The sequence below is a fragment of the Gadus morhua genome, chromosome 10 (assembly GCF_902167405.1).
Source record: "Gadus morhua chromosome 10, gadMor3.0, whole genome shotgun sequence".
In the NCBI taxonomy this organism is placed as follows: Eukaryota; Metazoa; Chordata; class Actinopteri; order Gadiformes; family Gadidae; genus Gadus; species Gadus morhua.
Genome location: NC_044057.1, coordinates 13,286,539 through 13,311,763, shown reverse-complemented (window position 1 = coordinate 13,311,763; position 25,225 = coordinate 13,286,539). Strand labels below are relative to the sequence as shown.

The window sequence follows — 25,225 nt, the reverse complement described above, 5'->3', positions numbered from 1 at the left end:
TCTCTTAAGAAATAAATGATACTTTCACTTGCTCCGATGAAGGATGATGAGTTACATGACCAAATATCCATCACTCTGATCGATCTAAACAGCTGCTGCCCAGGACAGCGCCATCAAACACTCTGCTGATAGATACCTAGCTTTCTCCCTCAGTACGCATGTCTCCCTCTCTCCCTCCGTCCCTCCCCCTCTCTCTCTCTCCCCCTCTCTCTTTCTCTCTCTCTCCGAATATATATATATATGGGTAGGGGTTAGACAGTACTGGTCATTAAGGAGCAGGTAGGTGTTAGACAGTACAGAGACAGTGTTTGCTTTGTTAAATCATCTTTTATTTGTAAATTGTACAAAGTCAAGACATGGCCGTCGACAGCGGCCCAATCACACAAGGGGGGGGAGGTCACATGGTGGAGCTTTGGTAGTGTCACGTGACCTTCGGACAGGAAGTAGGTGTCTATATTTCATATGGTTCAAATTCATATACATGCACCTTTCAACATGCAAGGTCAATACAAATAAAGTTTGAAAACTCAATGGTATGAAGTTTCCATGGTAACATCACAAGGACACAATATTTACACACTGCTAAACTGCTATCTGATAGACTCAGACTTATCTAGATATGTTTTACATATTTAATCTGATATTTAATATTTCAATCTGATAAAAGGCCAGCATTTAGGTTTCAAATTGATTCAAGTGATTTAATAAAGTTTGATACAAAACATTTACTTAATCAAGGGGTCTTAAGTATATACAGCATTAAACACAGGAATGAACTGGTGAATAATGTTATGCTGAGGAACATGACTGAACTAGTGAATAATGAGGTAATCAGTCCTCAGGAATATGAACTAGTGAGTAATGAGGTCATACTGAGGAACATGAATTAACTGGTGAATAATGAGGTCATACGAGGAACATGAATGAACTAGTGGATAATGAAGTCATACTCAGGATATAAATTAGTGAATAATGAGGTCATGCTGAGGAATATGATTGAACTAGTGAATAATGAGGTCATGCTGGGGAATATGACTGAACTAGTGAATGATGAGGTGATACTGAGGAATATGAACCAGTGAATAATGAGGTCATACTGAGGAATATGAACCAGTGAATAATGAGGTCATTCTGAGGGGCAGGTAGCAAAAGGGCAGTATGGTGTTTGGTCAACAAATGGGTAAACAAGTCAGTTAACTTGTGGTTAACTACTGGTTTACTAGTGGCAGTGCTCTACTGATTGGTAAACTGGTGTTAGTGGTCTACTGGTTGGTAAACGGTGGGTAAGCAAATCGGTTAACTTGTAGTTAACTAGTGGCAGTGGTCTACTGATTGGTTAACTAGTGGTTAACAAGTGACAGTGGTCTTCTGAATGGTTAACGAGTGTTAGTGGTCTACTGATTGGTTAACTAGTGTTAGTGGTCTACTGATTGGATAACTAGTTGTTAACTAGTGGTTTACTAGTGGCAGTGGTCTACTGATTGGTTAACTAGTGGTTAACGAGTAGCAGTGGTCTACAGATTAGTCAACTAGTGTTAGTGGTCTACGAGTTGGTTAACTATTGGCTCTGGTCTACCGATTGGTTCCCCAGTTGTTAACTAGTGGTTAACTAGTGTTAGTGGTGCACTGTTTGGTTAACTAGTGGCTCACTAGTGTTAGTGGCCCAGTGATTCTTAAACTAGTGGTTACCTAGTGGCAGTGGTCTACTGATTGATTAACTAGTGGTTAACTCGTGTTCAACTGGAGTTAAATTGGTGTTAGTGGTCTACTGTTAGGTTAACTAGTGGTAAACTAGTGTTAGAGGGCTAGTGGTCGGTTAACTGGTGCGTAACTACTGTTAGTGGTCTACTGATTGGTTAACTAGTGGTAAACGACTGGCAGTGGTCTTCTGTTTGGTTAACTAGTAGTTAACTATTTGTTAACTAGTGGAAGAAGATTACATAAGTCTTCTACTGGTATACAGGTAGACTGGTGTTCTACAGGTAGACTGGTACTGGGGTTCTACAGGTATACTGGTACTGGTGGTCTACAGGTAGACTGGTACTGGTGGTCTACAGGTGGACTGGTACTGGCGGTCTACAGGGAAACTGGTACTGGGGGTCTACAGGGAAACTGGTACTGGTGGTCTACAGGTAGACTGGTACAAGGGGTCTACAGGTGGACTGGGGGTCTACAGGTAGACTGGTACTGGGGGCCTACAGGTAGACTGGGGGTCTACAGGTGGACTGGAGGTCTACAGGTCTACAGGTAGAATGGGGGTCTACAAGTGGACTGGGGGTCTACAGGTGGACTGGGGGTCTACAGGCCTAAAGGTAGACTGGGATTCTACAGGTGGACTGGGGGTCTACAGGTCTACAGGTAAACTGGGGGTCTACAGGTGGACTGGGGGTCTACAGGTCTACAGGTAGACTGGGGGTCTACAGGTGGACTGGGGGTCTACAGGTAGACTGGGGGTCTACAGGTGGACTGGGGGTCTAAAGGTCTACAGGTAGACTGGGGGTCTACAGGTGGACTTGGGGTCTACAGGTAGACTGGGGGTCTACAGGTGGACTGGGGGTCTACAGGTGGACTGGGGGTCTACAGGTCTACAGGTAGACTGGAGGTCTACAGGTGGATTGGGGGTCTACAGGTCTACAGGTAGACTGGTGGTCTACAGATGGACTGGGGGTCTACAGATCTACTGGTAGACTGGGGTTCTACAGGTCTACAGGTAGACTGGGAGTCTACAGGTGGACTGGGGGTCTACAGGTCTACAGGTAGACTGGGGGTCTACAGGTGGACTGGGGGTCTACAGGTAGACTGGGGGTCTACAGTTAGACTGGGGGTCTACAGGTGGACTGGGGGTCTACAGGTCTACAGGTAGACTGGGGGTCTACAGGTGGACTTGGGGTCTACAGGTAGACTGGGGGTCTACAGGTGGACTGGGGGTCTACAGGTGGACTGGGGGTCTACAGGGATACAGGTCTACAGGTAGACTGGAGGTCTACAGGTGGATTGGGGGTCTACAGGACTACAGGTCTACAGGTAGACTGGTGGTCTACAGATGGACTGGGGGTCTACAGGTCTACTGGTAGACTGGTACTGGAGGTCTACAGGTCTACAAGTAGGGGTCTACAGGTAAACGGACCAGTAGACCACGTTGAAGAAGAGGAAGGTGAAGGGGAAGAGGGCGCGTGCGTAGAGGTCCACCCTCTTGGCGGCCGAGGGGATGACGGCCTTTGGGGGCGGGGGTCTCCGGTGGGCCTTGGCGTGGCCCTTGGTCCCGGGGAACAGCTCCACCGGCTTCCCGTAGCAGTCGAAGTTTGAGAGGGCGAAGTCGCGCGGCAGCGAGCCCACGATGCTGAAGTCGTTGGTGCGGAGGTCCGACTTAGAGGTGTACACCTTCTTACAGCGACTCTCCACTACCTGGACTCACACACACAGGGACACACACACACACACACACACACACACACAAACACACACACAGAGACACACACACACACACACACACACACACACACACACACACACACACACACACACACACACACACACACACACACACACACACACACACACACACACACACAGAGACACACACACACACACACATACAGAGACACGCACAGACACACAAACACAAAGAGACACACACATACACAGACACACACACACACACACACACAGACAGACACACATGGACACACACGCAAACACACACACACACATACACACAGACACACACACAGACACACACACACACACAAAGAGACACACAGAGACAGAGAGACACACACACCAACAACGACACACAGACACACACACACACACTACTTATGAAATGACACACATTTTACTTTAACTTAAAGTAAAGTAACGTGTTTGTGTATGCGTGTGTGCGTGTCTCTGTGTGTGTGTCTGTGTGCGTTTATGTATTTTTGTGTGTGTATTGTGTGTGTGTGTGTGTATGTGTGTGTGTGTGCGTTTGTCTCCATTATTTGTGTGGGTGTGTACGTGTCTCCATTTGTGTCTCTATGTGCGTGTGTGTGTGTGTGTGTGTGTGTGCGTTTGTCTCCATGTGCTTGTGTGTATGTGTATGCGTGTGTCTCCATGTGCTTGTGTGTGTGTGTGTGTGTCTCTATGTGCGTTTGTGTGTACTGACGTGCAGCGTGCCGGCGTGGAGCGGCGTGCCCCCTGTCCCGTTCAGCGTGTTCTTTCCGGCGGGAGGGGTCTTCCCCTCCGCCTTGTCCTTGGCGGCCATCTTGGCCTTCTCGGCCAGGATGCGGGCGGGGCTGTTCAACATCACCTGCACCACGGCGTACTCCACCAGCGAGGCAAAGCCGAACAGCAGGCAGGCGATCAACCAGATGTCGATGGCCTTCACGTATGACACCTTAGGCAGCTCCGAGGCCAGGGAGGTGCACTCTGAGGACAGGGAGAGCACCGACAGGATGCCTGCAGGGGGGGAGGGGAGGGGAGGGGGGATGGGAGAGGAGGGGAGGGGGGGAGAGGGGAGGGGAGGACAGGGAGAACTATTTTTAGAAAGACTCCTCAAAGCTGGTTAAATAAATAGCACTATTATCCTAACATGGATCTAAAGGTATTCCACATTGTTTATAGATGGTTGCTTTGATAACATGCCGGTTTGGTAGGGGTCATAGGTCAGACAGCAGGGTTAGGATCAGTAGGTCAGACGGCAGGTGTAGGGTCGGTTGGGGTCATAGGTCGGGTTCATAGGTAATAGGTCAGAGGTCGGGTTGGTACTCAGGGGCACGCGCGCGGGCAGCACTGGCGTCGGGGTTAGGGTCGGTCAGGGTCGTAGGTCGGGGTCGTAGGTCATAGGTCAGGGTCACAGGTCGGGGTCATAGGTCAGAGGTCAGATGTCGGGTTGGTACTCAGGGGCACGCGGACGGCGCTGGCGTCGGGGTCAGGGTCATAGGTCATAGGTCAGAGGTCGGGGTCAAAGGTCAGAGGTGGGGTCGGTACCCAGGGGCACGCGGGCGGCGCTGGCGTCGGGGTTGATCCAGAAGGAGAGCCAGGAGAGGACCACGATGAGCAGGGTGGGGGCGTACACGCCCATCATGTAGAAGCCCACCTGGCGGCGCAGCGTGAAGATCACCTCCACACACGTGTAGTAGCCTGGGGAGACACAGAGCACCCTGTTATACAGCACCCTGTAATACACAGCACCCTGTTAAACAGCACCATGTAATACCCAGCACCCTGTAATACACAGCACCCTGTAATACACAGCACCCTGTTATACAGCACCCTGTAATACACAGCACCCTGTAATACACAGCACCCTGTAATACCCAGCACCCTGTAATACACAGCACCCTGTAATACCCAGCACCCTGTAATACACAGCACCCTGTAATACCCAGCACCCTGTAATACACAGCACCCTGTAATACACAGCACCCTGTAATACACAGCACCCTGTTATACAGCACCCTGTAATACACAGCACCTTGTTATTACACAGAGCACCCTGTTATACAGCACCCTGTAACACACAGCACCCTGTTAAACAGCACTCTGTAATACACAGCACCCTGTTATACAGCACCCTGTAACACACAGCACCCTGTAATACACAGCACCCTGTTAAACAGCACCATGTTATACACAGCACCCCGTAATACACAGCACCAACCATTGAATTGGTGCAGTTGCCGTGGTATATTACATAGCGGTTGCTATGGCGGCGCGCACGGACGCAGCGGCTCTTGGCTCTCTGATTTAGTGTATTATTTAAGTGTATTATGCTCGTGTTTTTTTGTATTTTTAGTGTGTCTTAGGACGTGGTGTGAAGCTAAACATTTTTACAGCCACACAGAGCTCCTGAACATCGGGTTACGTTGTCAGGTTGCAGTTACGAGCGACTTCCAGCGGAATCACAACATCCCGCTCGACAAAGCGCGGCCACCGGAGTCCCCTTGGATTGTCGTTGGCCCCAGCAAGCGGCGTAGGCGGCGCAAGGAGCGCAAGCAGAAGCGGGGTTGCCGAGCGGGTCTTCTAGCCCGGCTACGGAAACAGCCACACAAACCCCCGTTACCCAGCATCTTCCTGACTAACGCAAGATCCATCGTTCACAAAATCGACGAATTGGAACTGCATATAGCAGCCAACTGCTTTGTTCGCGATTGCTGAGTTATGATCATCACGGAGACCTGGCTACATCAGCTGATCCCGGATGCGTCAGTTCTACTAGCGGGACGCACTATCCACCGCTCCGACAGGAACAAGGATTCCGGAAAGAGCAGAGGAGGGGGTCTGTGTGTTTATGTTCACAATGATTGGTGCGCAAGCAGTAAGAGCACAGACACTCACTGCTCCCCGGGCATAGAAGCAATGTCAGTAGTTTGCAGACCCTTCTATCTGCCCAGAGAGCTGACAGTGGTAATTATCACTGCTGTTTATATTCCACCAGATGCAAATATTAGCATAGCTCTTACCTACCTACATGATAGTGTCAATAAACAGCAGCCAGCTCATCCTGATGGGGTACACATCATCGCTGGGGATTTTAATCAAGCATTCCTAAAGACAGTCCTTCCCAATTGTATACAGTATGTACGGTGCTCCACCAGAGGAAACAACACACTGGACCGTGTCTATTCTAACATAAAGCATGCTTATAGAGCAGTCCCCCTCCCACATCTGGGTCTGTCTGACCATCTTTCGCTGCTCCTCATCCCAGCATACACTCCCCTTAGGAGGAAGACCAAGCCGATCACAAAGACTGTAAAAACCTGGCCAGAGGGTGCACTCTCCCAACTGCAGGACTGCTTCGCTCACACAGATTGGAGTATCCTTGAACAACAGGATCTACAGGGCTTCACTGACACCGTATTGTCATACATCAAATACTGCACTGACAATGTGACGGTTGATAAGAACATCAAATTATATCCAAACCGAAAGCCCTGGGTGACAAGTGAAGTCCAGTCACTCCTGAGAGCCCGAAACGCCGCCTTCAAAACGAAGGACAATGTCCTGTACAGCGTGGCGAGAGCGGACCTAAGGAGAGGAATTAAAGGTGCGAAGGAGGCCTACAAAAGGAAGGTTGAGGGCCATCTGACAAACAACAACCCTCGTCAAGTGTGGCAGGGATTAAAACATCTCACAAACTATAAAAGCAGCCCCTCAGTGACCATCAGTCACTGAGGGGCTGTCATTTCATAAGTAGTGTGTGTCAGGTGTGTCATTTCATAAGTAGTGTGTGTGTGTGTGTGTGTGTGTGTGTGTGTGTCGTTGTTGGTGTGTGTGTCTCTCTGTCTCTGTGTGTCTCTTTGTGTGTGTGTATGTCTGTGTGTGTGTCTGTGTGTGTGTCTGTGTGTGTGTGTGTTTGCGTGTGTGTCCATGTGTGTCTGTCTGTGTGTGTGTGTGTGTGTCTCTTTGTGTTTGTGTGTCTGTGCGTGTCTCTGTATGTGTGTGTGTGTGTGTCTCTGTGTGTGTGTGTGTGTGTGTGTGTGTGTGTGTGCTTGTGTGTGTGTGTGTGTGTGTGTGTGTGTGTAGGATGGATTTAAACCATTTCTTTGCCCGTTTTGAGGCTAAAAGGCCCAACACAGACATGCTGACCCCTCCGACCACAAGCCAACACACACTCACTATCCAGGAACATCAAGTGAGTCGTGTATTCAGGTCAGTGAACACAAGAAAAGCCACTGGACCTGATGGAGTGCCTGGCGAAGTAATCAAAGCTTGTGCTGATCAGCTGGCAGTGGTCTTCACTAAGATCTTCAACTTGTCACTGACACATGCCATCGTCCCACCATGTCTCAAGTCGGCTACCATAATCCCTGTCCCCAAAAATGTAACTATCAATAACCTCAGTGACTACAGACCCATTGCACTAACACCAGTGGTTGCAAAATGTTTTGAGAGGCTTATGACTCATCACATCAAAGAATGCCTCCCTTCAACCTTTGACCCATTCCAATTTGCATACAAAGCAAACCGATCAACTGATGATGCCATCTCTACAGCCCTCCACACTGCACTCAGCCACCTGGAACACCCGGGGACCTCCGTAAGGATGCTCTTCGTCGAATACTGCTCGGCCTTTAATACCATCATCCCTGACATCCTTGTGTGCAAGCTAGCTGCCCTGGACTTCCCCCCCGCCACCTGTGCCTGGATAAAAGACTTTCTTACAAATCGTCCGCAGTCTGTTAAAATTGGCACCCACAGCTCCTCCACCCTCATGCTCAGTACGGGTTCTCCACAGGGCTGCGTGCTGAGCCCACTCCTGTATGCCATCTACACTCATGACTGTACTCCCACCCACCCCACCAACACAATAGTCAAATTCGCGGATGATACGACTGTGGTGGGGCTCATAACCGGAGGAGACGAGTCGGCCAATAGGGATGAGGTGCAGCGGCTCGTGGAGTGGTGTGCTGCAAACAACCTGACCCTTAACACAATAAAAACAAAGGAGGTTATAATGGATTTCAGGCGTCACAGAGCTGACCCCGCCCCTCTCCACATAAATGGTGACTGTGTGGAGAGAGTCTCCACCTTCAAGTTCCTGGGAATTCACATCTCTGAGGACATATCCTGGTCAGCTAACACATCAGCGGTGGTGAAGAAGGCCCAACAACGACTCCACTTCCTGAGGGTACTCAAGAGAAACAAACTGGAGGAGAAGCTGCTGGTGACCTTTTACCGCTCCACCATCGAGAGTGTGCTGGCCTTCTCCATCACTGTGTGGTATGCTGGCTGTACAGTGGCTGACAGGAAAAGGCTGCAGAGGGTGATAAGGTCAGCCGAAAAAACTATTTTTTTTTCTAAAAAAAAAAAATATATTTTTTTTTTGCGCGGGACATATACGCGCGGTAGCGCATGCGCTGTCAACAGCAGTTGAAAGCCGTCAACAGTAGTTACGCACTCCTAAACGTTGGCATGGCTGAGGGGAAACGAGCTGAGACCTACCATTTTCACCCTGAGTGGGAGGAAGATTATTGATTATTGTTGAGAAGGATCCGTGCGCAGACGGAATGAAACCCCCACTGAAGTCCGTAGGTTCACGATTCAACCCCCCCCCCCCCCCCCCCCCCCCCCCGTGTGTGTGATAATGTGTGTCTCTCTGTGTGTAGTCGGCTACACCACGGAGGATCTTCAGTTCGTGTGGCAGACCGGAGACCCCGTCCAGATGGACGCCATCGCGCTGCCGCAGTTCGACACCAAGCAGGAGGACAACGACTACGGCAACTGCACCAAGTTCTACGCCGGGACAGGTACTAATATACCCCCCCCCCCCCCCCCCCCCCCCCTCAACATTGCAAACCTTGAAGGTAGGTTTGCAATGTTGACACTAGGCTGGTAGATCTCGGGAGGTTTGGCTACTTGAAAAGTAGATCTTGGGTCAAAAAAGGTTGGGCACCCCTGATCTGTATAGTGCAATATGCTTACGGCCTTTATATTTATTCTGACATCACCTGTCCTTGTCTTGTTCCAAATGTTTTTCTTATTTCTGTCTTGTTTTGTTTGTTTACAATTTTTAACTTAAATTGCGTGTTTATTTATTTATTTGTTTATTTATTTATTTATTTTGTATGTGTAATGCACCTTCAGTTGGCTCTCCCAATTTCGTTGTATAGGTGACTGTACAATGACAATAAAGTCTATCTTTATCTTTATCTTTATCTTTATATGTAGTATATATATTAGTACTAGCCTGGCTCCGCCCGCCTAAGTACTTCCGCTCAATTTGAATTTTGAAATGAAATGAAGTTAAGTACGAGAGTCTGGTAGAACCAGGCTATATTAGTACCTCTCCTGGCGTAGAACTTGGTGCAGTTGCCGTAGTATATAGTATATATATTAGTATATATAGTGTTTGTAGTAAGTATATTAGTACCTGTCCCGGCGTAGAACTTGGTGCAGTTGCCGTAGTATATAGTATATATATTAGTATATATAGTATTTGTAGTATGTATATTAGTACCTGTCCCGGCGTAGAACTTGGTGCAGTTGCCGTAGTCGATGTCCTCCTGCTTGATGTCGAACTGCGGCAGCGCGATGGCGTCCATCTGGACGGGGTCTCCGGTCTGCCACACGAACTGCAGGTCCTCCGTGGTGTAGCCGACTACACACAGAGAGACACACATTATCACACACACACGCATGGAGAGAGGTACACACAGAGAGACACACATTATCACACACACACGCATGGAGAGAGGTACACACAGAGAGACACACATTATCACACACACACGCATAGAGAGAGGTACACACATTATCCCATAGACACACAGGGAAAGAGGTACACACATCAAATACACACCGCACAGACACAAAGGGACAGGGGTACACACTTTTTCAAATACACACGCATAGAGAGGTAAACACATCAACACCGGAATATAGGTACACACATCAAATACACACCTCACAGACACACAGGGACAGAGGTACACACTATTCAACATGTACACACACACATAGACACTCACGGAGATAGATACACACTTAAACACATGGCCACACATGTTAAGATACACACACTTTAACACATAAACACACTTTAACACATAGATAGACAAACAAGATATACACAATATAATATTCACGTACAGACACAAACAGCACTATGGATCAGCAAGGCCTGAGACAGGTGTGGTGGCCTGCAGAGGACACACACTGGCCTGAAACACAGGTACACACATCAACACGTAGACACATTAACACATAGACACACATGGAGAGATATATACACATTAACACATAGACACACATGGAGAGATATATACACATTAACATATAGACACACATAGAGAGATATATACACATTAACATATAGACACACATTGAGAGATATATACACATTAACACATAGACACACATGGAGAGATATATACACATTAACATATAGACACACAGGGAGAGAGGTAGACACACTTTAAAACACAGACATACATGGTAAGGTATACACACATCAATATTCACGTACACAAACACAAACAGCACTATGGCCCAGTATTAATCAGTATTGATCAGTGTTGATCAGGTTTAACTCACAGCTCTCCAGCTGCATCTTGCACCTCTGGGTGTCCATGGGGAACAGGGTGAGGTCCAGCGGGCAGGAGAGAGTGACCGACAACCTGAGAGACACACACACACACACACACACACACACACACACACACACACACACACACACACACACACGCACACGCACACGCACACGCACGCGTACACACACACACACACACACACACACACACACACACACACACACACACACACACACACACACACACACACACACACACACACACACACACACACACACACACACACACTCATTAATACACATGATTCACAAAATTACACATATACTGACACACACACACACATTGTGGACACAAATTTAAATGTACAGCAGAATGAGTTCTAGCATTAATCCTAACATGAATCCTACATCTAATCCTAACACGAACCCTAAAATAAACCCTTACATGAATCCTAACATTGAATCCTTGGTGAATCCTGACATGAATCCTAATATGAATCCTAACATGAATCCTAACATGAACCCTAACATGAATCATAACATTGAATCCTTGATGTATCCTAACATGAACCCTAACATTAATCCTACATTGAATCCTAGCATGAATCCTAACATGATAAGAACATGAACCCTAACCTGAATCATAACATTGAATCCTTGATGAAACCTACCATGATTCCTAACATGAATCCTAAAATGAATCCTAACATGAATCTTAACATGAATCCAGCCATGAATCCTAACATGAACCCTAACTTGAATCCTAAAATTAATCCTAAAATGAATCCTGACATGAATCCTGCATGAACCCTACAATGTTCCCTAACATGATTCCTAAAATGATTCCTAACATGAATCCTAACATCCCTAACTTGAAACCCAACATGAATCTTAAAATTAATCCTGAGATGAACCCTAACATGTTCCCTAACATGATTCCTAACATGATTCCTAACATGAATCCTATCATGATTCCTAACATTATTCCTAACGAGATTCCTAACTTGAATCCTAACATGAGTCCTAAAATGAATCCTGACATGAATCCTGACATTAACCCTAAAATGATTCCTAAAATGATTCCTAACATGAATCCCAACATGAATCCTAACATGCTTCCTAATATGCTTCCTAACATGATTCCTAACATTGTTCCTCAGGTTAATAATGACCTCATGCTGATGAGCACGTCTCCGTTGCGGAAGATGAACAGCAGGATGTTGTCCTGCGTGACGTCGTGGAAGTTGGCGCTCTTCTCGTTGGCGAAGAAGAGGTCGGGCTTCCACAGGCACTTGAACATTCCCGGGTCCACGGTGAGCGAGTCCGACTTGAAGTCCTGGGGCAGCTGGAGGCGCGGGTCGTTCCAGCGCTGCCGCAGGAAGATGTTAACCCGGTAGTCCTGGAAACCACCAGGTTCAGGGTCAACTTTATTAACGACACACCGTTAGACACGGACAACCAGTCAACAGTTAAATGTAATCAATTGCAACGTGAAACGATGGTTCTACTGGCTGTAACTGGGTCTACTGTTTGTAAAAAGTTAGACTGGCTGGTACTGGTTTGGCTGGCTGTTTATCTGGGCTAACTGATAACATGCTATCCTCACCATCGTCGTCTCCTGGATGGATCCGAAGCTGTTGATGAAGATGTTGACGCGGTCCTCTACAGGAATGCCTGCAGGAATACAGTATCATGAGTCCTAACATCGTTCTACAGCACTATTGAGGTTTGAAATTCTTAAAAATAGATTCTGTTCCTTCCCCCTCAAACCTACAAAACCACATTGCAGACATAGCTCACATACTTCCTAAAGCTTGGGTTTTATTATTTTATTAAAAATCATGTTTGCGGTCCAACCACCAAGCTCCTAGCAGCGCCCTGAGTGATCGAGGAGCTGTTTGACCCCTGGGCTCGGCCGTGAGGAGCTGGGGGAGGATCTGCTCCAAGGCTGTGGTCACACAGCGTGCGGAGCAGTGATGGAGGAGGAGGTCTGGCTGTGGTTTGGCTGCTTGTCAGCGCTGAAGAACAGAGAACCCTGGATCCCCCTGGACCCCCCCAGGCTCCAGCAGAACCCTGGAGCCAGGTCCACGTCCCGCCTGGTCCTCTCAAGTCTGGGACACTCTGAACACTCTCAGCACCCTGGGGTGGTGATCCTATTGGTGGAAGGATCAGCGATCCCCGCGGAGTGTTCTGGGCGTGGCCGGGTCTGGTCCTCAGACACACGACACACCTCGGGGTTCAATCCCTTCTAGAAGAACCATTCCTGGAAAGAACTATTGAGAGAGAGAGAGAGAGAGAGAGAGAGAGAGAGAGAGAGAGAGAGAGAGAGAGAGAGAGAGAGAGAGAGAGAGAGAGAGAGAGAGAGGGAGGGAGACAGAGGCAGAGAGAGAGAGAGAGAGAGAGAGAGAGAGAGAGAGAGAGAGAGAGAGAGAGAGAGAGAGAGAGAGAGAGAGAGAGAGAGAGAGAGAGAGAGAGAGAGAGAGAGAGAGAGAGAGAGAGAGAGAGAGAGAGAGAAAGAGAGGGAGAGAGACAGAGGCAGAGAGAGAGAGAGAGAGAGAGAGAGAGAGAGAGAGAGAGAGAGAGAGAGAGAGAGAGAGAGAGAGAGAGAGAGAGAGAGAGAGAGAGAGAGAGGCAGAGAGATAGAGGCAGAGAGAGAGAGAGAGAGAGAGAGAGAGAGACAGAGGCAGAGAGATAGAGGCAGAGAGAGAGAGAGAGAAAGAGAGAGAGAGAGAGAGAGAGAGAGAGAGAGAGAGAGAGAGAGACTTGCCTTTGAAGTTGGGTCTGATGCGGGGGTCGTAGGGGAGCAGTAAGCGGTTCAGGATGTTGCTGGTGGAGTTGGCGGGAACGCGGGCCAGGTCCTCCGGTGACAGTTGTCTGTGAAGTGGAACCAGTTGTCAGTGTGCACACATTCCTCTGGCCTCGCGCTGATCTACCCAGCACATTCCTCCGAACGTCAACCCAGCCCTCAGCCGGGACTCAAACGGCCCCTAGCTCAGCCCGTTTGAGCTCATCTGTAAGATATTTGTGGTCTTTTTGTGGAGGCTTCATCCAAAGAAGGTCTGGGGATAACGGGAGTGCATTCTTTCTCAGCTGAGAGATGCTTGTCTACCAGATCAGATTTGGTTCCTCATTTTTTGGTTTCATTCCTTGTAGATGCCAGTGCAGTAGGACTGTAGTGGTAGCCCTGGTCTGTGGAAAGTAGGACTGTACCATGGTCTGTGGACAGTAGGCCTGTACTCTGGTCTGAGGACAGTAGGTCTGTACTCTGGTCTGAGGACAGTAGGACTGGTCTGAGGACAGTAGTACTGTTCTATGGTCTGAGGACAGTAGGACTGTACTCTGGGTAGGTCTGGTCTTAGGATAGTAGGACTGTACCATGGTCTGAGGACAGTAGGACTGTACTCTGGTCTGAGGACAGTAGGACTGTTCTCTGGTCTGAGGACAGTAGGACTGTACTCTGGTAGGTCAGGTCTTAGGACAGTAGGACTGTAATCTGGTCTGAGGACAGTAGGACTGTACTCTGGTAGGTCTGGTCTTAGGACAGTAGGCCTGTACTCTGGTTTGAGGACAGTAGGTCTTTACTCTGGTCTGAGGTCAGTAGGACTGGTCTGAGGACAGTAGGACTGTTCTCTGGTCTGAGGACAGTAGGTGTACTCTGGTAGGTCTGGTCTTAGGACAGTAGGACTGTACTCTGGTCTGAGAACAGTATGACTGTAATCTGGTCTGAGGACAGTAGGACTGTACTCTGGTAGGTCTGGTCTTAGGACAGTAGGCCTGTACTCTGGTTTGAGGACAGTAGGTCTTTACTCTGGTCTGAGGTCAGTAGGACTGGTCTGAGGACAGTAGGACTGTTCTCTGGTCTGAGGACAGTAGGACTGTACTCTGGTAGGTCTGGTCTTAGGACAGTAGGACTGTACTCTGGTCTGAGAACAGTATGACTGTAATCTGGTCTGAGGACAGTAGGACTGTTCTCTGGTAGGTCTGGTCTGGGAGGGGGTGGACCACCCAGCCTGTGTTAGCATAAGGAGTCTTAGAAGAGACCCCAGCTACTTTCAGATGTTTTCCACATCTTGATTAGGTAAAGTATAATCCGGTGTCTACAGGCCCGGGGAACATTCCTACCGCTCACTAATGCCTAAAAGGTTTCCCAGGATGACGACATCATCTGTTTTGAGAAGGGGAGGATCGTGGTAGAGGAGAGGGGTGGGGGGGTGGTGGTGGGGGGGGGGGGGGGCTGATGTGATGATGTAAGTGTTCACTAAGAGGTTGAGGAGCTCTCTGCAGACACTAACCACTAAACTGAGACATTAAGAGGCGCGTCTGGCGCGCTAATGTAGACAATCAGCTTCTCTCAACCCTCCTCCCAAAACCAGGAGGATCCAACACCTCGCTGAGTGTTCTCCCTCTCTGAGGAGGGTTCTAGAGAGGCATGGATCAGGTCAGGGTCACCACTGAGAAGGACCTCAGGGGGAGACTATCAACACCACGCTGAAAACACGGCTGCTCGCTAAAGAAATCAATAGTGGGACTCAAAATATAACCACAAAAAACGATTTGATTGATTAAAAAAGTGATTGTATGATGAGTGATTCCTACTTCATAGCAGCGGCCTGCCATTCAGACAAAACAGACAGAAGAATACGGTAATTAACCAATCACAATTAGGTACGCAAGTCCTGCAGTACAAGTCTGTAGTACTGTATTTGTTGTTTTACAGAAGTAATGTAGTAGTACTCTTTTGTATTTGTTGTTTTACAAAAGCTTCTCTCGTAATACTCTGTTGTATTTGTTGTTTTACAGCAGTAATGAAGTAGTACTCTGTTGATTTACAGAAGTTTCTGTCGTAGTATTCTGTTGTATTGGTTGTTTTATAGCAGTATTGTAGTAGTACTGTTTTGATTTTGTAGTATGACAGAAGTTTCTGTCGTACCATTCTGTTGTATTGGTTGCTTTACAACAGTATTGTAGCCGTACTCTTTTGATTTGATAGTATTACAGAAGTTTCTGTCGTAGTACTCTGTTGTATTGGTTGTTTCACTGCAGTAATGTAATAGTAGTGCTGTAGTAATGCTCCGCAGGGCAGCAGGACTTACGAGGGGCAGAACACCTGCTTCCCCTTCTTCTTGCCCTTCTTGTTTCCTTTCTCCCTGGAGCTGATCGGCTCCAGACAGACCAGGAGGAGCAGCAGACAGACGGACAGCCGGACCACACCCATCCTGCTGGTCCCAGATCAGTTCACCTGGGAGGGAACACAAAGTGAGACTCATTACCATCTCCTCTTAGAACCTCAGAGTGGAGAGCGAGGGTGAGACCTTCAGTTAGATGGGTTTAGAGGAGAGAGGGCGGGACGTTCAGTTGGATGGGTTTAGAGGAGAGAGGGTGGGACTCTCAGCTAGATGGGTTTAGAGGAGAGAGGGTGGGACTTTCAGCTAGATGGGTTTAGAGGAGAGAGGGAGGGCGGGACTTTCGGTGAAATGCGTTTAGAGGAGATAGCTAAAAAGATATTGTGAGCCAGCACTAAGGGAAGGACAGGCTAAGATGCTACCGCTAACCAAGCAGGAGGTGTTAGTGAATGCTTTGCGGCTATCGCTAGCCACCACCAATTGAGCAGCCCAGAATGTAAAAAACTGTCCCATTTTACTGTTACTGGTGTTCCAAGTGCTGGTGAAAACGTCATGCTGGTGAACACGGGAGGTGTTCCCAGTGCCCTGCTGGTCACTATGGTGCACAGGGGAGCGGCTCTATGCTAAACCAGGGTACCCTGGGGGGTCACTGGTGCAGAACCATCATCTGTTGCCATGGTTACTGTGCTGCTCTTTAAAGATGGTGGATGAATTATAACCAGTTGAGTCGGTTGAGGTGTTATGTTGTAGTTCAATCTGTAGGTTGTGATGTGATGTTGTAGGTTGTGATGTTATGTCTACCTGATGTTATGTTGTGTTATTATAATAATAATAATAATAATAATACATTTAATTTAGAGGCGCCTTTCAAGACACCCAAGGTCACCTTACAGAGCATATAGTCATCATACATTTTTTAAAAAGCAAGACATTGTGGAAAAAATAAATAAATAAATAAATAAACATAAGCAATAAGAAATAATAAAAAAAAAAAAAAAAAAAAATCAAAACAGTGATCAGTTAGACGTTGTGTGCGAGTTTGAACAAGTGAGTTTTGAGCTGTGACTTGAAGGTTGAAATGGTGTCTGACTGTTTTATGTGTGGGGGGAGGGAGTTCCAGAGCCTGGGTGCTGAACAGCTGAATGACCGGGCACCCATTGAAGTGAGTCGTGATGTGGGGATACATAGTAGTCCAGCAGAGGTTGAGCGGAGGGAGCGGGAGGGAGTGTATTCTTGGAGGAGGTCGCAGAGATAACTGGGGGCTAGGTTGTGAAGAGCTTTGTAGGTGAGGAGTAGGGTTTTGTATTGGATGCGGTAGTGTACTGGGAGCCAGTGAAGTTGAATGAGGACAGGGGTGATGTGGTCAGATGATTTGGTGCGGGTGGTGGTGCGGGTGGTGCGAGGATTATAACCTGTAGGTCCTGATGTTAGGTCTCTCCTCGGACATCAGAGCGAAGCTAGCAACATGCTAGAATCCAGTAGCATGAGGCTCTTGTCCCCTCATGCTCCGTGGGACTACAAACTCCACTTAACCCAATGAATCATGGCTCTGGGACTCGTTCATACTCTGCCCACTCTGGTCTGCCTCCTTCAACCCATCACTCCCAATAGCAACAATACAACCGACGTGATTCAGTCCAGACAGCAGACTTTAACACGGGCTAAGAGACTCTCAATGCAGTGAGTACTCTGTCATCTCCTGGCTAGACCTGGACTCAGGAATACTCTCTCCTGGTTTGGATCACTATCCTCGTTCGACCAACAGACCAAACTCTATCCTTTAACACATCTCTGTTCTCTCTCTCTCTCTCTCTCTCTCTCTCTCTCTCTCTCTCTCTCTCTCTCTCTCTCTCTCTCTCTCTCTCTCTCTCTCTCTCTCTCTCTCTCTCTCTCTCTCTCTCTCTCTCTCTCTCTCTCTCTCTCTCTCTCTCTCTCCCTCCCTCCCTCCCTCCCTCCCTCCCTCCCTCCCTCCCTCCCTCCCTCCCTCCCTCCCTCCTTCCCTCTCTCTCTCTCTCTCTCTCTCTCTCTCTCTCTCTCTCTCTCTCTCTCTCTCTCTCTCTCTCTCTCTCTCTCTCTCTCTCTCTCTCTCTCTCTCTCTCCTGGGCTGAACCATTAAAACAATATGTTTCACTATACTACGTCCTGGTGCCCTATTGGTCATTATATATCACCAATAGGAACACACAATATTATATAAATAATGATGCAAACGTAATGCTACGGCTTTACCACATAGTACACACTATGATACACTATATTACATAGTAAACACTATGCTACGCTATACAAGCAGTACTTTCTGTATATTTGCTGTAAATTTCTGTATATTTTCGGAATATTTTCCGTATATTCCGGGTAGTTGTTTTGTGTTTTTTCTAAGTACTGTACTTTCTGCTGTTTACTCAGATGTCCGGACTCAATAAAGTATTATCTTGTTAACTTATAATACGTGTTAGTACTACAGTTCAATGATAGAACTATAGTACTATCGTAGTACTACTATGTTAGTACTGCCATATTATCATAGCACTACAATGCTACATAAAGCTACACACTCACTTTCTCCTGCTCAGACCTGCTGAGCCGCCATGATGCATTGCTCTCCAAACATGAATGCCATCACCTTACATCACAGCTTGATGATTGATAGACCCGACACACACACACACACACACACACACACACACACACACACACACACACACACACACACACACACACACACACACACACACACACACACACAAACACACACACACACACACAGACACACACACACACACACACACACACACACACACACACACACACGCCGCGCGCCCCCCCCCCCCCCCTACACACACGCACACACACACGCACACACACACTCACGTACACGCACACACAACCTGTAGCTTAGTTCACACGAGACTGCGAGAAGTGAAAGTGGCCAGCTGAGAGGTGGATGGGAGAATAAGGCGAGGAGAAGAGGAGGAGAGCAGGAGGAGGGTTGAGTAGGAAGAGAAGAGGAGGAGAAGAAGAGGAAAGCCGGAGGATGAGGGGTGCGGAGCAGAGGAGGTCACCGTGCGGGAGAGGCGACAACCAGACGCGTCATCCCCGACCCGGTTCACGTCGACGCACCTTGTGAACATAACATGTGATGATAACGCAGCAGGGCTCACCGTGTTGGGTTTCGTTCTTCGGTTCGTGTCGGAGTGAACGGATGGAGCTGAACGGTTCACAGAGCGCTCCTGACCCGCCGCGGCACGAGGCTATCCATCGGGCGGTGGTCCAGAGGGGCTGCAGTCACATCCCGGGGGTCTCGAGGTGGTCTCTCTGACCCGGGGTGGTCGCGAGGGGGGGTTTCTCTGGCGGCTGTCTGGGTTTCCCGCGGCTCCCTTTCGCTTTCGCTCGCGAAGCCAAAGATGGATGCTGGCGTGTACCTGTCATGCAACATGCGCAGTAGCATGCTGCACATGCATCACTCTCATCAGCAGCACACACACGCGCTCCGGACGAGGCACGCTTCGTCGTGACGTCAGAGCAGCGAGGCGGCGGTCCACGTGACTGGATGAGCTGCGTGAGGATGGACTGTAAACAGCGCTACACTCAGTCCCGCGCCTCTTACCAGGACGGATGATGGATCTTGTGGAGAGGAGATAGAGAGGGACTCCTTATGTCCTCATTGTGTCAAGATGAATAGTAATGTAATGGCCAGATCAAAAGCTGTGGAATGACATAGGCTCCCGTAATAATAGCCTAATAGCCTAATAGATAATGGACTGCATTTATATAGCATTATCTATTATATGTGTCTATAATAGATAATATACATTATCTATTATAGACACATTACCTAGTACACACACTATATAATATACATTATCTATAGTGTAGTATATCTACCATAATGTATATAATAGCTCCATATTATAGACATCTATATTATAGACATAATTTCCATAACCAGAGACCAGAGGCAAGAGAGAGACCAGAGAGAGATCTGAGACCAGAGACCAGAGAGAGACCAGAGACCAGACCAGAGACGAGACCAGAGAGCAGAGAGAGACCAGAGGGAGACCAGAGACCAGAGAGAGACCAGAGACCAGAGAGAGACCAGAGACCTGGTCCTGGACCTGGTCCTGAGACCTAGCTTTGGACCTGGCCCTGAGACCAGCAGCTGTAGCTGCATGGGGCAGCATGTTACCCCACCACCAGGGGGCAACATAAACACCCTGAGGGCTTCAACAGAAGCTTAGTAATCACAGTCTTTAATATGCAGGAGTAAACAGTGAAGGAATTATGATGTAGTCATTACGACAATATATTACATTGATCCATACACACTGAGCCCCACCCACGCCGTCTCCACACTGTCATCCACCAATCACACTTCATGTCCAAAGTCTGACGGCCGACCAGCTCAGATCTGGTGAACTGATAGTAACACGCATATCTGAATGTCTGGCAGACGTCAGCACTTGGACGACTGCCCATCACCTGAGGCTTAACCTCAACAAGACTGAGCTCCTCCTAATGCCAGGGAAAGATTGTCCACACATGGACTTACTGGTCACTGTTGAGAACATCACTGTATCTCCTTCTCCAACTGCCAGAAACCTCGGTGTGGTACTGGACAATCAGTTATGCTGCACCGCAAACATCACGTCGGTGGCCCTGATCCTGCAGATTTGCCCTCTACGACATCCGAAAATCCGGCCTTTCCTCACAAGGGAAGCAGCTCAGCTCCTAGTCCAAGCACCGGTCATCTCCCGCCTCGACTACTGCAACTCGCTCCTGGCTGGACTCCCTGCCTCTGCGATTAAACCTTTGCAGCGTATCCAGAACGTGGTAGCGCACCTCGTGTTCAACCTACTTAAATTCTCCCATGTGACCCCCCTCTTCCGGGACCTCCACTGTGGTAGCATGCATCACATTCAAGATGATGGTACTGGCATACAAGGCGGTCGATGGAACTGCCCCTGCCTACATCCAAGCGTTGGTCAAGCCACACACCCTAGCTTGATCCCTCTGCTAAACTACCTCAGCTGGACGTTTGGTATCGCCATCGCTAAGAGCAAGCAAAGGTCCATCAGCAAATGTCAAAACTCTTCTCTGTTTTGGGACCTCAGTGGTAAAACAAGCTCCCTGCCAATGTCAGGATCGTAGAGTCGCTCAATAGATTCAAACCTCACCTGTTCAGAGTTCACCTAAAATCTCAATAGCCATCAAGTCCCTTCCGCCCACCATTGTATGTTGTACGTCCTGGCACTTATGGTATGCACTTATTGTATGCACTTAATGAACGTTGTACTTATTCATAGTACCGAATTGTGTAGCATCTGCGGTAGCTGCTATCACTGCTGAATACGGGGCATGGGTAAGCCGAGGGATTGTTAGTACTTGCACTTAGTTCTATGAACATCTTTACCATACCGACAGCGATATATTGTTTCACTTCTTATTACAAATGTAAATTGTAAGTCGCTTTGGATAAAAGCGTCTGCTAAATGCCCTAAATGTCAATGTGAATGAACAGCTGTTTCCATTTATTTAGCCTGATATTTAATTGGACCAATCGTGTTGCTGGAGGAGGGATCCGTGAGCATGTCATTGGCTCACAGCGACCGCTAACCTGGCCAGTGGTTAACTCATCAAGGTTTCAAATGTCCTTCCTGCAGCTTCACTGTAAAACAGGAAATAGGGCCTAGCTCCGCCCCTTTCAGTTTGTGGTTTCCGGCCCAGGCTCTGGCTCCGCCCACCAGGTCTGCTATAACACAGGAGACTGTGGAGCTGGGTTACCCCCCTAACCCTCTCCTCCCCAACCTCTCTCCCCACTTCTCCTCCTCTCTCCCCCCTGAGAGAGAGAGAGAGAGAGAGAGAGAGAGAGAGAGAGAGAGAGAGAGAGAGAGAGAGAGAGAGGAGAGAGAGAGAGAGAGAGAGAGAGAGAGAGAGAGAGAGAGAGAGAGAGAGAGAGAAGGCGCGGACATGTGTTTAGGGTGCAGCCGTGGAATGTGATATTCTCCACCTTCTCAAAAACACACACACACACACACACGCACACACACACACACACACACACACACACACACACACACACACACACACACACACACACACACACACACACACACACACACACACACACACACGCACACACACGCACACACACACACACACACACACACACACACACACACCGGTATCGAGTCCTGACTCCTCGTAGGACCATCAGCTGGTCATCACTTCCTGGGGTCTTGTCTTGGGGGTCCTGGGGGGATTGGTCTTGGGGGTCCGGTCCTGGTAGGTCCTGGGGGGGTTACGGAGGGGTTTCCCCGTTCTGGGAGGGTTAAAGACATTTCTTTAGCGTTGAATCACGGCTCCTGACGACTTCAATATGTCCAAGGAGGGGGGAGGGGGGAGGTAGGGGGAGGAGGGGGGGAGGGTCCCAGATGAAGCATGGCAGGAGGAAATGAGGAGCAGGGGGAGCGAGCGGCACCGTTTGATTTGACAAATTGAGGAAACTTTCAGCGTTTCCTCCCAGAATAGCCTGTGGCCTTGTGGGAGGCAGCGCTCCGCAGGCTGTGAGGTCATCCTACTTGGATGGAGGGATGAATTAATTAGGTGATTCATTCAAAGATGAAAGCATGAACGGATGAATTGACGAATTATGTACGTGGCGGGTGGAATGCAAAGTTCAAGCCCTGTGTGGCTGGACCAGTATCGGCTCACATTCACCTATTCGTTCACACATTCATACAAACATCGGGACTCACATCCAAACCCCGCGGTGGTGGGGTCCCCCCCCCTGCCAGGAGGAGCAGGTCGGGTCAGGGGCTCCGGGACAGCTCCCACATGTGACCACTTGCCATTGTTTTAGGTTGTATGCGGGTTAGCTAACCCTGACCCTATTTAGCATTCGTTCCAAAGCCCTTTTGAAGCTAGCGCTAGCCAAGCCCATGAACAGGTAGTGTTAAAAACTCTTTCGTTTTCCAGCATATGCACAACGCCCGTTTGTGTTCTAGGCCGTAACACAACGCGGAAATCTAGGAAAGCATTGTAAGAAATGTAAGAGTGATGATGACCACAACTTCAGTTTCAGGAGACTGGAACACCGGAAGAGAGAGGATCAACTTGATCAATTACAGTTATTACACTTTACTAACACACAGTCTACACACACAACGCACAACGAATGGATCAGAATGAAGTCCAGATGTTCAGAAGCTCCCGATGTCCACAGACTCACCCAGAAATCTATAAAGTAAATCAAAGAACATGAATTTCTCAAATCACTACAGCTCATTTCACATTGATCGAAATATACTCAATGGGATGGATAAAACCATGCATAACATAATTAAACTGATTAAAGTGTTGCTTCATGACTTCTGCCTTCAGACTTTTCTATTATATAATTCAATACGGATTCTGTAGGCCTTTGCCATTTTCATAAAGAAAAGGGCAATAGATCTCTGAAATACAATGTGAACGTTTCTGTTGATTTCTGCTCCTGGACCATGTTATCAACATGTTCCTGCTCCACGTTATCGGCGTGGCGCCCAGGGACCCGCCCCCCCCCCCCCCCCCCCCCCCGCACCAAGGGACCCGCCCACACCCACGGCAGGGCCCAGGGTGTGTCCTCGGGAGGCGGGCTCGCGCTGGACCGCACCTGTTGTCCGCTCAGTCGGCAGCAGCTCCACCAACCAGCGACAGCTTATCTCAGACTGCATCTTCTGATAGCAGAGGCGGGGTTCCCAGTGTTCCCAGTGCTCTCTCTCCGCCTTCTACTGGATTACTGGGAGGTCTGGAGCTTTCGGTCTGGATCTGGAGACGGGAGGATGTTCACTTCACCGCGTTGAGTTTCGTTTCTGCCGTGTGTGCAGTATGTGTTCCCAGTGTTCCCAGCTCTGTGCTGCTTCAACACAGTGAACAGCGCGTAAAGTTTCCTCAACTTTAACACAACTTTACGCAGCAGACAGGTGCGCCACGGGAGCAGCGAGGAGCTTGAGTTTAGAGAGATAGGCCTACGAGACTGGAACTACCGACCCTCACTTCTCCCGTCTCTACCCGGAGGTCTGCTGCGACCGTCGACTGGATTATGCGGGTCATTGTCCCCCACATATGTCTGCTCCAGATGTGTCCGGAACCCGACCGGCTGCGTCCCCTCCACGCCCTGCAGAACATCTGATCATCTCCCGGACCAGAGACCATCTGACTCCAAATGAACCTCCTGCTCTTCCTGCTGCTCGCGTTGCTGCTCCCGCACTGTGGATCAGCAGTCGACGCGGACCTTAGCTCCAAGTTCCTCCAAGCTAGCGTCAAGGAAGCCAACGGTGAGTCCAACGCATCGAGGAAGTTTCAAAGTTCTCCTGAAAGAGACCTCCACATTAGGAGAACATCTTGGTTCGGTTTTGAGCTCCCTGAAAGAGTTCGCTTCATTCCGTCGGTTCAGGGCATTATCCGGCCGAGGAAGTGGAAATTATCCTTTACCTTCAAAGCGAGTTAGCCGTGTGTGCTTAGGGGACCCCTCGGAGCCCCCCGCCCCCGGGGAGTCCCCCCTGTGTTTATAGAAAGACTCTATTCATAGCGGGGACGCGCCCCGGGCCGCGGGCCGCGCGTCCCACCGCTGATCTGAACCCCTCAGCAGGCTGTGAGTTTTGCTAGTGAGGGAGAGAACCTCCTGACGTTCTTTAGAGAACCTCCTGACGTTCTGTTAGTGGGAAAACCTCCTGATGTTCTGATACTGGGGAACCTCCTGGCGTTCTGTTGGTGAGGTAGAGAACCTCCTGACGTTCTGTTGGTGAGGTAGAGAACCTCCTGACGTTCTGTTGGTGGAGAATCTCCTGACGTTCTGCTGGTGAGGTAGAGAACCTCCTGAGAACAACCCCCCCGGCCTAGGGTCAGGTGGGGGGAGAAGAACGAAACATTATAAGTGATTTGTGGATAGGGCTGGTCATTAGGCAATCGAGTCGTTTATTGCTTCAAGGTGTGTGTGTGTGTGTGTGTGTGTGTGTGTGTGTGTGTGTGTGTGTGTGTGTGTGTGTGTGTGTGTGTGTGCGTGCTCGTGTGCCTGTGTGTGTGTGTGCTGTTGCTTCCTCTCAGAACATAT

At 48.8% G+C, this 25,225-nt stretch overlaps 2 protein-coding genes across 2 annotated transcripts in view; one reads left to right on the top strand and one right to left on the bottom strand.

Annotated features, from left to right (window-relative positions):
• Positions 1 to 307: 307 nt before the first annotated feature.
• Positions 308 to 19,657, bottom strand: glrbb (glycine receptor, beta b). The gene is made up of 10 exons (XM_030368649.1): positions 19,296 to 19,657; positions 16,105 to 16,250; positions 13,779 to 13,885; positions 12,618 to 12,685; positions 12,184 to 12,410; positions 11,017 to 11,099; positions 9,941 to 10,081; positions 4,969 to 5,121; positions 4,145 to 4,437; positions 308 to 3,405 (listed from the first exon to the last, which is right to left on the bottom strand). The coding sequence occupies exons 2-10, from the start codon at positions 16,224 to 16,226 to the stop codon at positions 3,112 to 3,114; spliced, it is 1,488 nt and encodes a 495-aa protein (XP_030224509.1). The 5' UTR covers positions 16,227 to 16,250; positions 19,296 to 19,657; the 3' UTR covers positions 308 to 3,111.
• A 4,680-nt stretch (positions 19,658 to 24,337) lies between these two features.
• Positions 24,338 to 25,225, top strand: part of pdgfc (platelet derived growth factor c) — a 94,732-nt gene continuing 93,844 nt past the window's right edge. The window contains exons 1-2 of the mRNA XM_030369067.1: positions 24,338 to 24,449; positions 24,834 to 24,885. Coding sequence (XP_030224927.1) covers positions 24,338 to 24,449; positions 24,834 to 24,885 — 164 coding nt within the window. The remainder of the gene's footprint in view (positions 24,450 to 24,833; positions 24,886 to 25,225) is intronic.